The sequence below is a fragment of the Ctenopharyngodon idella genome, chromosome 16 (genome assembly GCF_019924925.1).
Source record: "Ctenopharyngodon idella isolate HZGC_01 chromosome 16, HZGC01, whole genome shotgun sequence".
NCBI classification, from domain to species: Eukaryota; Metazoa; Chordata; class Actinopteri; order Cypriniformes; family Xenocyprididae; genus Ctenopharyngodon; species Ctenopharyngodon idella.
In genome coordinates this window covers 7,525,550-7,540,954 of record NC_067235.1, presented here as the reverse complement: position 1 = coordinate 7,540,954, position 15,405 = coordinate 7,525,550, and the positions used below count along the sequence as shown (strand labels likewise).

The 15,405-nt window shown below is 39.0% G+C and overlaps 1 protein-coding gene across 4 annotated transcripts in view; it reads left to right on the top strand.

Moving 5' to 3' along the window:
- cdkal1 (CDK5 regulatory subunit associated protein 1-like 1) overlaps positions 1-15,405 on the top strand; it is a 395,716-nt gene that overhangs the window by 202,957 nt on the left and 177,354 nt on the right. For all 4 annotated transcript variants that reach the window (XM_051866817.1, XM_051866814.1, XM_051866815.1 and 1 more), the window contains exon 8: positions 635-738. In XM_051866817.1, the coding sequence (XP_051722777.1) occupies positions 635-738 (104 nt within the window). The remainder of the gene's footprint in view (positions 1-634; positions 739-15,405) is intronic.

Here is a 15,405-nt window from a genome sequence, read left to right as displayed (position 1 = left end):
CTGCCCAGATTGAGCAAGTGACAATTCTGTCAACTGTGCAGCATGCAGCTCGCTTATAGTGCAGACGCGATAGTGTCTTATAGTGGTGGTGTCGCCATTTCTGCATTTTGAGAGAGAGAGCGTGCGCGCTTCGATTCACTCACGCTATTTGTGAAATTACATCTCACAGAAAGTTTTCAAGTTACTGATTTGTCAAAAGTTATTTATTAAAGTTGCGTGAATTGTACCACACCTTCAGCATTACGATGATTTTTACCCGGTACGGACAGAGATTGAGACTGCGCCGCTGCAAGCATGTCATATATGCCATACCTCTCATGGCAGGTGCATGTTTGTTATCAGCATGGGATTGGTTTCTGAGACTGGCAAATTGAGTGATCGCCGATCGCGACATTAGAAGTGATTATCGGCCGATAGCGATCGGTAGCCAATCAGTTAGAGCACCACTCAGACCACACCCTGACAACTTACATTTATGTTTGTATTTTTCAAATCAAAATATTATGGAAAATGATTGTTCTGCAGTCAGTGGTGAAATCTACCAAGTTTTCAGATGTGTTGGCATTGATATGTCATACTTAGTTGTGTGTATGTAATGCCTCATGATGTTGATCTCGTCCTCTCTCTCCCACAGCTGTCTGAATGCTTGCACGTACTGCAAAACCAAACACGCCAGAGGGGATCTGGCCAGTTACCCCATAGAGGAGCTGGTGGAGAGAGCCAGACAGTCGTTCCAGGGTGAGTCTGACCGTTTGACTCTTAAGTCCTGAAGTCAGTGATCACGGAATACTACATGGGAATGGTGTTTGCTTAACATTTACTTCAGTTACTCTGTCTAAATTTAATTTAAAAGTGTCAATAAGGTGGCTCAGTTTATAGTAATATTCAAGCAAATGGCAACCACAATACTTTTATGACATTTACTGAAGTACATCAGCTTCAGTTGTCTGACAGAGATCAGATTAATCAGCCCATGACTCCTATGAATAATATGAATGCTATGAGAGAAATGCTAGGGCCGAAATGGCGCAGCTTCGTGATAAATGATGCAGATTTTTCACTTTATTTTATTTATTTTTTTAGTATTTTGTTATAAGGAAATGTTTGAATAAAATGCTGAAAGATTAATGCCAGATTTTACAGTTAATATTTATTAGAGTTAGGGTTGGGGATATTAATTATCAAAATTATAGATTTTCAAAATAAAGTTGCAGCCTTAGTTTATACGGATGTGTCAGGAATGTCTTGTGGTTCCCTGTCAGTTGGACATGTTAGCAGGCCATTAGTAGTCATCCGGATCGAGAGAACATCATCTCATGACAGGAGGAAGTTTGTGGTGTTTGAGCATCAGTAAGTCACGTCTGAACTGCATTGAGCAATGTGTGTTTGTGTTTCTCTGTTCCTGTGTGAGTGATCGGGGTGACACAGTAGCAGACACGTGCTCCACACATTTCCTAATGTTGACTGTTTACATCTGACAGAACCTTCAGTACTATCAAAGTGCCTTTCAAGGAAAGTCTGTTCACTCGGCGGGCATATTTGCAACGACTCCGGGCAGCTATTTCGTGCATCCAAGACCAAGTCCTATCTATCTGAATGGGGGAATCATGAAATCTCATAAACTGCTTGGCGGACAATTAAATAACATATTTCAAATCAACAACAAAATCTGACATGAACTGTCCCATAAATGTTGTTTCTTATGCTCAAATAGCATTAAAAAAAAGCTTATTTTTCAGGCTAAACAAGCTAATGCGCATTTGCAGTCCTAAGCGCGAGTCTCAGGTTTCTATGGGAAACGGAGCTTCTAACGGCAGCTGCAGTGACGCAATGACATTATCAATCAGTGATTGGCTCTGTATTATAATAAAGTATAAATAAAATATTCACAAATATTTATACATAGGCACTACATATTTGTTTTAAATGTTTGAACAGAAGCTTTTAGTTTCTGGAGCTCATGAATCACATTCTAAGCATTGCCGCCAGTGTACCTGGATGACACTTGCTGAATTCAAATACACTGCAGTGACATTATTCTAGAGGTGGACTGTGATTGGACAGATGTGGTCCTGCAGTAGTACAGACCAAATAAACTAGTGATGTTAATAATAATGTCCTAATTATGTGTTGTTGTTTTTTTCTCTCACATTATATATGAATTAGCCTTGAGATGACTTGAGCTGCTATCTCCTCCTGAACCCACACTGAATCTCCATTTTCAGTGGTGTCACCTAACTGAGTATTTATTTTATTTGCACTGAACTCTGGGCAGATATCTAAGGATTCATTCAGTCTGTTTTAAAATTTCAAATCTGATTTGAAATATAGCATAGAGTGAGCGGTGGATCTGAATGATGTAAATGAGAGTGTGTGAGTAACACCAATATGTGTTTTTCGGATATTGCAATGCTTACAGGTGCTGGTCATATAATTAGAATATCATCAAAAAGTTGATTTATTTCACTAATTCCATTCAAAAAGTGAAAGTTGTATATTATATTCATTCATTACACACAGACTGATATATTTCAAATGTTTATTTCTTTTAATTTTGATAATTATAACTGACAACTAAGGAAAATCCCAAATTCAGTATCTCAGAAAATTAGAATATTACTTAAGACCAATACAAAGAAAGGATTTTTAGAAATCTTGGCCAACTGAAAAGTATGAACGTGAAAAGTATGAGCATGTACAGCACTCAATACTTAGTTGGGGCTCCTTTTGTCTGAATTACTGCAGCAATGCGGCGTGGCATGGAGTCGATCAGTCTGTGGCACTGCTCAGGTGTTATAAGAGCCCAGGTTGCTCTGATAGTGGCCTTCAGCTCTTCTGCATTGTTGGGTCTGGCATATCACATCTTCCTCTTCACAATACCCCATAGATTTTCTATGGGGTTAAGGTCAGGCGAGTTTGCTGGCCAATTAAGAACAGGGATACCATGGTCCTTAAACCAGGTACTGGTAGCTTTGGCACTGTGTGCAGGTGCCAAGTCCTGTTGGAAAATGAAATCTGCATCTCCATAAAGTTGGTCAGCAGCAGGAAGCATGAAGTGCTCTAAAACTTCCTGGTATACGGCTGCGTTGACCTTGGACCTCAGAAAACACAGTGGACCAACACCAGCAGATGACATGGCACCCCAAACCATCACTGACTGTGGAAACTTTACACTGGACCTCAAGCAACGTGGATTGTGTGCCTCTCCTCTCTTCCTCCAGACTCTGGGACCCTGATTTCCAAAGGAAATGCAAAATTTACTTTCATCAGAGAACATAACTTTGGACCACTCAGCAGCAGTCCAGTCCTTTTTGTCTTTAGCCCAGGCGAGACGATTCTGACGCTGTCTGTTGTTCAAGAGTGGCTTGACACAAGGAATGCGACAGCTGAAACCCATGTCTTGCATACGTCTGTGCGTAGTGGTTCTTGAAGCACTGACTCCAGCTGCAGTCCACTCTTTGTGAATCTCCCCCACATTTTTGAATAGGTTTTGTTTCACAATCCTCTCCAGGGTGCGGTTATCCCTATTGCTTGTACACTTTTTTTCTACCACATCTTTTCCTTCCCTTCGCCTCTCTATTAATGTGCTTGGACACAGAGCTCTGTGAACAGCCAGCCTCTTTTGCAATGACCTTTTGTGTCTTGCCCTACTTTTGCAAGGTGTCAATGGTCGTCTTTTGGACAACTGTCAAGTCAGCAGTCTTCCCCATGATTGCGTAGCCTACAGAACTAGACTGAGAGACCATTTAAAGGCCTTTGCAGGTGTTTTGAGTTAATTAGCTGATTAGAGTGTGGCACCAGGTGTCTTCAATATTGAACCTTTTCACAATATTCTAATTTTCTGAGATACTGAATTTGGGATTTTCCTTAGTTGTCAGTTATACTCATCAAAATTAAAAGAAATAAACATTTGAAATATATCAGTCTGTGTGTAATGAATGAATATAATATACACGTTTCACTTTTTGAATGATATTCTAATTATATGACCAGCACCTGTATATTGCAGCTTCCTTTGCAACTATTTTCTATTGGGATATAGAGAAAAAACAAACAGATGCTAAAATATAAGTCACCAAATAATAACTTCTAGTTTATTGAACTGTTGTATAAAATCAATATTACATTTACAATCATGCTCTCTTGCTTGTGTGATATGTTATAAAAATTAATGACAAGAACCCATACAGGGGTAATTTTTATTTTTTTTATTTTTTTTTCCCCCCAGATTTGTTTTGCCCCAAGCCCCTGTTAATTTGTGACCCTGCACAATTCTCTCCTGCATTTAATTACTGTGGTTAAATATACTGACCTTCTGTGTGTTGATTGAGTCCCATCAGCAACAATAGATTAATTGATGCTTCTGTGCTCACTTTGAGTCGAGTCAAGACTTCAAAGCCTCCATCACTGCAGCTATTCATGAATTCATCCACACTTCATTTCATCTATTAGATTAGGCCCACATGTGTCCCAGTGATTTCCTCGACATGAAAACATGTCTACGCCCAATGTTGAAGCCACATCTCAAAAATGCATCTGAGTCCAGTGCTGTGCTTGCACATGCTGTTCTTTGGGATTGTTAGAAGCGCAGACCAGAATGACTCAATATGTTTCGATTCAGTTGGAATCTAGGCTGATTTGCATCATTGCTGGCCTGTGATCTACACTTTGTGATCTACATCAGCTTCCAGTGCTGTTGCTTTGTCTTTCTCTCTTTGTGGTTATATTGTCTGCTGAACGGACACTCTGAAGTGACTCTTAGTCACTTCTTACTCTTAAGTCCAGTCCAATGGTGGAATATATGGTGGAGTAATGAACATGAAGATTAGATTGAGTTTGAGCCTCCTGGTCTTAATAATATTTGCTCTTCTGCCAGTCCTCGCTTTCAAGGTGATATTTGCAGGAGGATTATTGATCGCGGTGGTAAGCGCAGGCTAAGACGGACATATTGACAGCATGTGAAACGACCTTGTCCACTGATGTGGCACTTTAAGTTTTCATTTATTTAGTGCTATTCATGATCGTTAGTATGCCTGTTGGACATCAAGGAGGCCTCATTAAGAATAAGTTTGATTTGACCAGTTATCAGGAATGAATCGTGTGCTGTCGAATGAGCTCTGAGCTCTGGAGACCGTAGACACCTTATCACAGATTACATCAGACTCCATGAGTAAAAATAATTTTTTCAGGAGTTCCTCAGAAAAGCATTTTGAGGGAGAGCAGCGTGAGTGGATCTGAAGGTGCTGTTGGTTACCGTTGGGTTTGAGCAGTGCTCCGTTAGTCCTGTTTGAGCTCTCAGGTTTGTTGGCTCATCATGAGCTCCACTGTGATCCATGATGAGCAGGAAAAGTGCTGTCATTAAGCGAAAGGGCTTGTCTGTGGACTTGAGACTGGAATGAGACCAAGTGTGTGAACTTGATAGTGAGTCCAGCAAGGTTCAGACAGGGTAAAGCGTTGCTCTGGTCGGCTGTGTTTACTTGAGCTCTGGGCTCTTAGTTGTAAATAAGACACACATGAGGAATGATGGGCTTCAGCCTGTAAACACCTCCAGATGTTCTTCATCACTGATCATAAGTGTAGCAGCTGCCACAGTGTTTACATTGAAGTCACGTTTATAAATGTCTGACTGCCCTTTATCAGATATGTGTCTGGAATGTTGCAGGATCTTTTCTCTTCACTAACATTACATCTCTTCATTGTTGAAGTCGCAATATGATTGTACTGATACTATTGTTTGTCTGTATGGTTTCTCTCAGGTTGTATTAATTCTTTAGATCCTTGTATGTGTGTCCAGCAACAGCAGGTCTGAAGATCACTGGATATTTTTAGTTGTGATCCAGTTACATTGTAATGCATTGTGACATCTTGAATCATGTGTATCATGTCGGGTGTCGCTTGGTGAACTTGAGTGGCCGCCGTCTCATGCCTGTTGAATCTGTGATGGAACTCTGCCCTTCTAGAGGAAAAAAAAAAAACATGGAAGAAAAAGCCTCTATCCAGTTTCAATTACATGCCAGCATAGTGAGTAGTGCACACATTGATCAATTCTCCAGCGTGCTGTGTCCCGCCTCTTGCGTCCCTTGGTGCCGTGCTATGCAGTGACTCAGAAAATGTGCTGACAGGCAATCACACAGTTGAATTTTGGTTTGCGCGCCACAGCTCTGGAGTAGTTCTATGTGGATGAGCGCGCTGGCAGATGGTTCTCCAGTCTCCCCATTTGACAAACACACATAGAAATAAGTGTAGTCATTATAGCTAAAGGAAGACTGATGGATCCAGTTCTGTCCCAGTCACTATGTTTGCAGGGTCTGTGCAGCACTGAGCTCCTGAATATTGATGTGTTTGAGCCACTGCTCTAATTGTTTGAGGAATATTCCAGTGTGTCCATGTAACCAGTTGTAGTTTGTGATATTAGTCTCCAGAAAATGAGAATCCTTTATAGCTGGTCTGTCAGTCCTGATCAAAATGTGAATATCAACAGTCTTGCATGTTGAATGAGCAGTCAGATGTTTAACGTGTAATACGTTTAAAATGAGTGAGTGAAGACATTTGGGTGATTCTCTTTAAGATGAAAAAAGATGTGTCTTATAATGCTCAACTTCCTTTCTTGTTCTTAGTCCCACAAGTTTCTCTCCCAGGGTCATTCTGTTTGCTTTCTTCAGTTTTAGCTTCATTTCGTTGGTCTCAGTCTCATCACACACTCTCTTGAACCGAGTGATCGTGCTCCTAGGCTTTAGGTGAACTAGCTACAGTCATTGTGTGCCCATGCCACAGATCAATCACACACAGGCAGCTCTTCCTCTCTCCACACCTGTGCTTCAGCTCTGCCCACACATGCCTTCAGCTGCTCCCATTGGCTGACCAGTCGATGATGTCACCGCCACCATTAGCTCAAACAGGAGCATATCTGCCTTCTGCCCCTTTCATAGCAGAACAATCAGAGAGTGGCACAGTTCTCTTTTCTCTTCTTTCTTTCCACATTGGTTTGGTGTTGAATGGGGCTCTCAGCTCACAGCAGGTCAAACAGAAGGCTTATTATGGGATGTTGTGGCAATTCCTTTCTGCCAGGTGGCCTTCAAGTGTTCGCTGCAGGTGAAGGGACAGGTGCTGCCCGCATGCCACCTGCTGTGCCCTCTGCATAGCCTCTCCAAACACATCTGATCCTCCCGTCCTGCCTTCTGTATGTTCACTGCCGTTTCTTAATCACTTGTTCTCTCTTGTTCACTTTCCATCTTTCCTATCGCTCCTTTCCCCCAAACTATTGAGACCCAAGAGCTCACATGGGAACTCCTTCAGAATGTGGCATTCATCTAACTGAACTGCTTGTCTAATTGCATCTTCTGTTTCACTGCGGGTCATTTAGCTGTTGCTGTTATCCAAAGTGCTGTGCATTATTTTTTACTTTATTTTACTTTACTTTATTTAGTACTTTATTTTTTAATGTATTAATTCTTTTATTTTTATTGTATAGTGGACAAAGGACAGGAAGTGATGGGCAGAACAGCTTATTTTCTACTTGAGCTGGTTCGACATGGCACTATTACAAACTCTTCTCGGCCCAGAATTCTCAGCACTGTTGGCCGAACCGTGGTGGTACAGTAGAATGCATTTGGTGATGTCACCACTCAGGATTGGTCACTTGTCTGTTGCCTGGCTACCAGTTTATCTGTAGCTGGCCAAGCCCTTTTTTGAAGTAAACAGTTAATAATAGAAATATCTAATCATCCTTCATAACGCGGTCGCTATTGACATTTCATACTGTCTGTAAACTCTTACATTTGCTCTTGACACATTATCGCATTATTGCAATTTTGTACAACAGACTTACATTCAATCACAATATTGATTGTTTTTGCTCTATATTTCAAGCAGAAATCATTCTAAACAAAGTCACAGCAGAACCGTTGCATCTCAGAACAGCACAATCAGTGTTTCTGAATGAATCCATATTTTTTGATGAATTCAGTGGATGATTCAATGACTCATTATGACAGTGACTTCCTGCCACCTATTGGCAGTTTTAGTTTCATTAAAAAAAAAAAAAAAAAAAAAAAAGTTTCCATATTTTTATATTTTAAATGTTCAATTTAAAGCATTCATTTCATAACATTATTTATAATTGCAGTGTAAATCCATTTATGCCAGAACTGAGCTGGATTTTGCTTGGTAACAGCTTTAGTGTCTTATTGTTGTAAGTGAAAATAATGGTTGCATGAAAGAATTTGACACTTATATTTAATAATGTAAAAAAAAAAAAAAAAAAAAAAAAAGCGTGACCTTATAAAGGTTAAAAAAAAATGCATCAGGAAATATTAATATAGCAAATATTGCCCTTTTATTATATTCTGTCTCTGCCACTGACTCACCTGAGCATGTTACACTGAAATGTCCTCACACGGGGCCTCGTGGGGTCTGAGGAGTCGCAACAGCCTGCGGGCTCCTGTGTGCTCAAATTTCAGCTCTGTCTGCTTAAAGGCAGAGCATGAGGTTTAATTGTGTCAGTGGGGTCAGAGGTCAACAACCTGGGGAACCTCAGGGGCTTCTGCCGTTTATGGGGGGCTAGTAGTGGACCGTGTGTGTTCACGAACTGTGGATTCTGGGCTTGCATCTGGACTCCAGTGTTTTGATGAAATGTCATCCTGTAAACCACTTCCTGTAGATCTGACATGATGCAAAAAAAAAAAAAAAAAAACAGAAGACATGATGAAAAAAAGAAGATAAATAGTTCCCACTGATGATCCTGAAGTGAAAGTAGCAGACACTGCTGTGCGTGCAGACACATTACAATTGCTCACATGCTAAAGCAGCAGCAGCAGCAGCTCTGTAGTGGGATGTTTTTGAGGAGCATGTGGTGAGACAAACACTGGTGTGTCGTCTGCCAGTTGTTCTAGTTCTCCAGTGTGTTTGTGGTGGGGGATGATGAACAGTTCCGATGTCCTCCAGCAGGGGTCAGCGGTGTCTTACATTAAGGGCTTCATCAGTTCTCTCTGTCATCTGTTCAGAGCCATTGAGGTTAGTGTGACACGCTTCTGCTCTGTGAACTCAGATCTCCACCTCATCTCACAGTTCTGCTCTCTCTCTCTCTCTGTTTTTTTTTTTTTTATTTTTTTTTTTTAGGGCCCGAGCACCGATGGTGTGAGGACCCTATTGTAATTGCTCGGTCAATTCTTCCTTTTCTCTGAAATGAGTCACATTTTTGAGGGCCTAAACATGCTTGAAAACTCATGAAACTTTGCACACGCATCAGAAGTGGTGGGAATTTATGTCTGATATGGATTTCAGAATTAGGTGTGGCAAAATGGCTCAATAGCGCCACCTACAAAATTTTAATTAAGCGCCCTTTGCACTACGTTTCACGTACAGGTATAAAATTTGGTTGACACATCTAACAGCCCAATACCTACAAAAAAGTCCCTGGATGCAAAATCTGAAAACAGGAAGTAAGATATTTTGAAATTTCTCTGCAAAGTTTTTTTTCCATTTTTTGCCATTTCCTGACATTGTATTTTAACAAACTCCTCCTAGAGCTTTAATTAGATCAACATTATATTTGGTCAGTCTAATCTTAAGGCCTTAGCGATGTTAAATTGCAAATATCTTGAGTTTTCCTTGGACGGTGTGTCCGTGGTGGCCTGACAAATTCTGATGTTTCGCCATGAAACAGGAAGCTTTTGTAAGTCAGGCATATAATGTCCAAACTGCCCCAAACTTCACATGTTTGATAAGAGTCCTGGCCTGAATACATCTACCCGCAAATATTCAGTTAGTCATAGCGCCACCTGTTGGTAACAGGAAATGGTAGCTGGTAGCAGGAAGTGTGGCAAATACAAATGACTGACGTAGTCCTCCTATATTTATATACTTAAATGCATATTGCCCACCGTGCTGTTTTCCTAAAGCCACCGGGTGGCGGTGGCATGGGTGCGAAGGCCCTTTCATCGCTGCTTGCAGCTTTTATTATTATTATTATTAAAGGGGTCATGAACTGCGTTGTTTTAGTGTTTTATAATGTTTCCTGGGGTGCACTTATAATGTTAGTATGCTTTTTACATCCAAAATGGTCATAATTTATAAATAAAAGGCATTTTTCCTACCCTGATTTTATCCCTCTGGTTTGAACGCTCTGTTTTAAGGGTCGTGTCTGCTGTGAGACTTCAGTGTAAACGCCCACTGCTGTGATTGGCTAACGTCTTTCCATTTGAAATAGCTAAGTATTACTCTCTCTTTAAGCGCATTTTTACTATTACAGCTCTCAAGGTTAACCAATCGTGAAAAGTGTTGCATTACATTTAGATCTATGGCATTATATTTAGGTTGTGGCATGAAAGGTTGCAGAGATGAACACTAGCCAATCACAGACATGTTGAGCACATGAAAGCAGTGATCTCGTCACTGCAACTCAATTTCTGTACACTAACAAATGCTTTCATCTTCACTAACAGTGCAAACGCGATATAATTAAGAGATTCGTTGAATAAAATGGGAGTTTTGCGTATGTCAGTCACTGATAAACTTGCGCTGTTTGATTGACAGCTTCAGCGTGCGCTGCTCCAATGATTGCAAAGGGAGCTTTTTTTGTTGCTTTCTTTATATAATTTAATCACCGTTAAATAACAGTTTATTTTCATCCTACTAAGAGAAACAATGCAAGTTGATGTTTAGTCACGGGTTTGATTTACTGACACACAGACAAAGAACATCTGACTGTACATCAATCATTACATTTCAGATCAGGCATTAGAATTAACACAGTTACTTACATGTTGCATTACTGTCGAGTCTAGGCACTGCACAATATTTTGTAATCCTCAACGGCATGTTTATTGCTTGGTAGCTCGATCCGGTTTAGCAACACGTAGGCCTATGTTACTTAGGCTACCTATTCTATTGCATGTCATGCACGAATCGGTGAGCGGAGCGAAACAGGCAGTGATGAAGTAGGCGTTGATCTTCTTCTGCGGAGGCGGTGCTTGCTGCCCTTTGACGTCAGATCCCCACTTTGAAAAACCTGTCGTTTGCTGGGTCTGGTGTCAATAAAAGCTTTTATTGGACTAACTAGGAAGTTTTCAGTTCTGAAACTTACAGGATATTCTTATAGTATGATGACCTCTTATATGTCAAAAGCTCAAGGAAAATTTGATTTCTCAGTTCATCACCCCTTTAATGAAATGATACTCTAAATAAGAAACTAAAACTGCCAGTAGGTAGTGGTAAATGTCTAAACGAGTAAGTTGAGTCATTCATTTATTTGATTGTTCAAACGGCTGATTAATTCAGTAATGAAGTAAATAGGTGTGTTCGACTTAAAGAGGAGCTGTGCAGACCGATTGGTGTATGACATCAAAATACCCAAGAGCAATTCGAAAGCATACAGTACCGTCTGCTCTCTAATCTCTCCCGTGGTAATTTGATGTCATACACTGATCGGTCTGTGCAGTGCCGCTTCAAGTCGAACACACCTAATGGCTCTCTTTATGAATGGGCCATTGAATCATTGGTTCACCAGATTAATTCGCTCAAAACACAGATTCATTCAGAAACAAAACGCCCCACTTTGTTGTTTGGAGAATCACAACAGTTCTGCTCTGGCTATATAGGTAATATTTTCGTTTTGAGTAAAACATACAATATCGTGTGTAAAATTTATCACAATATTAACGGGTTAGTTCACCCAAAAATGAAAATTCTGTCATTAATCATGTCATTCCAAACCTGTAAGACTTTTGTTCATAAGACTTTCAATCACAAAGGAAGCTCTTTTTGATGAAATCTGAGATGTCTGTCCCTCCGTAGACAGCCTTTACAACTTGATCTTTGACACTTCAAAAAGTTCATAAAGAGATCGTGAAACTAATCCATATGAATCGAGCCGCTCAGTCCAAATTTTCTGAAGAGACTCGATTGCTCAAACAGATTTAATTTAGGCTTTTGCTCGCATATAAACCTTGATCAGCAAACATAAACAGATGCTCAACCGAACTTGAATGACGCACAAGAACAAAGCTCTTTTGGAAGCTCAAACGTGCTGCATAACCAATGAGGTTCATTCTTCCTGAAGAGGTTTGTTCTCTGTAGGTCTGGAACTATGTAGGTCTGAGGCAGGGCAGGTGCATTAAATTATTTTAACATGTTATTTTTCCACAACTAATTAATTAAATTAACATGTTAAATCAGCCGTTTTTGCTCTATTTTTCAAACGAAAATAGTTCTAAACAAAGCCACAGCAGAACTGTTTGCAAAATCCAGTGTGTTTGTTTACATTGAGGCTGTGTGTGTCTCAATATCTCTCTCCGTAAGCGCTTCATGAGAAAGCTTGCGCCTTTTACGCCAGTATGAAATGCTGCATGTTGATTGGAAAAGGATGATGCCAGCACATGATTTAACACCGCCTGTCATGGATGTGAGAACTGGATCTTCAGTGTTCATAGAGAGAAAACACACACACACACACTTGTATATGTGGTTTACGGTGACTCTGCATAGACATATTTGTTTTTATACTGTACAAACTGTATATTCTACACAGTTTAGTATGGTTTTTTTTTTTTTTTTTTTTTTTTTTTTTTAAGCCATTTGGTTCACGAGGACACAGTAAGTGTCCTCATAAACCATGTATACAAGAACACACACACACCACACACACACACTCACTAACTGGAACGCATCAGTGTCTGTGTGAACAGCATCATATCTCTGCTTTCACTGGATGACAGCTGACAGTGTGATCAGACTCGTGTGTCCACCCTCATGTTGCCCTGTGACTAAATGCTAAAGGTTTGACACTGTGACACAAGGAAATAATTGTGGTAAATAACATTTTTTTTTTTCTACTGTTGATTTATTTGTTTGTTTGTTTGAGTTGGACAGCATCATTCACATTGATTGTCTGTAAGTAAAAATATCCATAAAAGAAAGAAAGTCTTGCAGGTTTGGAGTGACGTGAGGTTATTTCCTTGTGTCACAGTGTCAAACCTTTAGCATTTAGTCACAGGGCAACATGAGGGTAAGTAAATGATTACAGAACAGACATGTTTGTTTGAATTACTGTGTGTCCACTGTACTGAACCAATGTGATGATCAGATGTGCTTCATCTGTGAGCATGAGCACTGTGGACACACGAGTCTGATCACACTGTCAGCTGTCACGTGAGGTCGAGTGACGTGAGGTCGAGTGCATTATGACAGAGCTTTAATTTGTCTGTGATCTTCTCTTTCAACACGTCTCTATTTGTACATATGATCTGTGATGAGATTTATTTATTTTCTATTTCTGTTCTCATGTCATGTGTACAGATAGTATTTGTGCTGAAACACATACTCCTCAGGTAATGTGTTTCTGACCATGAACATGATTTCCATATGTTGCATTACCCATGATGCCTCAGCTCTGAGTTTAAAGTTAAAGCAGAAGCTGATAATAGTGACAGTGAGACCTGCTTTGACTGATGGGTCACTGTCTTCCTCTCGTTTTGGAGTAACCATGGGCCTCTGATGATTTCTCTGATTTCTGCAGGTGCTCAGATGATCCACTCTGCCATACTCTCTATTCACTGTCATCTGCACTCAGATATGTTTGCAAAATGACCACTATAATTAATACTACTACTACTACTACTACTAATAATAATAATAATAATAATGATAATAATAATAATGATAATAATAATAATAATAATAATAATAATAATCTTCGAGCTTACATGCAGGTGTTTTTTTTTTTTTTTTTTAATTATTGATATTTTTAAGTTGAGTCTTGGGCTGCAGCTCCTCTTCTAATCATTCTGGGCAATTGGTTAATGGATCAGCTCAAGTTAGAGCTTCATTAACCCTCTGGAGTCTGAGGATTTTTGGGGCCCTGGAGAAGTTTTGACATGCCCTGACATTTGTGCTTTTTTCAGTTGCTTATAAACATATTAATGGCAAAAGTGTCATTACACTGTATTCAGCATGAACTAGGCTACCATAATATGTGAGCAACATGTATGTACATGTTTGTATTTTTGAGAGAATAACGTTTATGCGTGGTTATTGAAAAAAAAAAAAAAAAAAAAACTTAAGTCACTCAAATACGGCCACAAAACAAATACTAAATATGTGTTCACAAGTCTTCTGGGTATTGGAGGTTGTAGACTAGTATTTTTGCTTCAAAATGATGTAAAAATTATCCTGCCTACTCGTTCATATAAAACAATATATTGATTTAAATTTTGTAAGACACTTTTTGTCAAGAAAGACAGTATGACGGAGGTGTGAATCTTCATGAATAATGCTGTGATTCACACCTGAGAAGACAAAGAGCCACATAATGAGCCGCATAATGAGTTGTGCAGTTTTTTTTTTTTTTTTTTTTGGTAGTTTATTCAGAATATAGTTAACAATTTAAATGAGACACATTTTGAATAAATGAGGGCACATTTTGAGTATACAGTTTTACCTGGAAATAAATCCTGCTCAAAGATATAAGTGAACATCACTTACCTGTCATTCCAAGGTGTTTGGTGTTTCTTTGCACCGGAGGGAAAAAAAAAAAAAAAAAAACCTTTCTTGCTTCCAGTCAGTGATCTCACCATTATATTCATTCAGAATTCCAGTGTGGGCCAGTATCTGGTCACTATGATTCTCAAATCTGTAGGATCATATCAGCTATTGTATTAACATTAATATAATGTCCACTCTTAACAGAAAACATGATTTTTGTGATCTCATGCATGCATGTATTTTTGCACATCATGTGAAGAAAATTTTGTATAGGCCTAAATTTTAAATTACGGTACCGGTCAAAAGATTGGACACATTACTATTTTTGAAAGAAGTCTCATGCTCATCAAGCCTGCATTTATTTGATCAAAAATACAGGAAAAAAAAAAAAAATACTGTGAAATATTATTACAATTTAAAATATTGTTTCTATTTAAATATACTTAAAAAAAATAATGTATTTCTGTGATGCAAAGCGTCTAAACATTCATATTACCTCTATGGTATTTTATATATTATATATAGAGCCTAAATGTTAATGTGCAGTTTAATACATTGCTAACACATTTTATTTCAGTATTTATTACGTATTTCAGTCAATTTCACTCATCTCAGTAGCAATATAGTTTGTGAATAGCCACTATGGCAATTTACTAATGTAAGTTGTGTGTAGTAAACAATACCGCACGTCGATCTGCCCCATTAATTCACACTGAGACACAAAAACTTGCAGGATTCATATTTAAGCAGTCTTTTTGCAGTTTAATATTCACAGACACTATATCGCGATTATAATAAAGAATTTAAGAATAAAAAAATAAAAAAAAGTACCTTTCACAATCATCGGCTTGATCTATTTGATCTATTTGATCAATATACAGTTTTACCTGGAAATAAATCCTGTTCAAAGATATAAGTGAACATCAC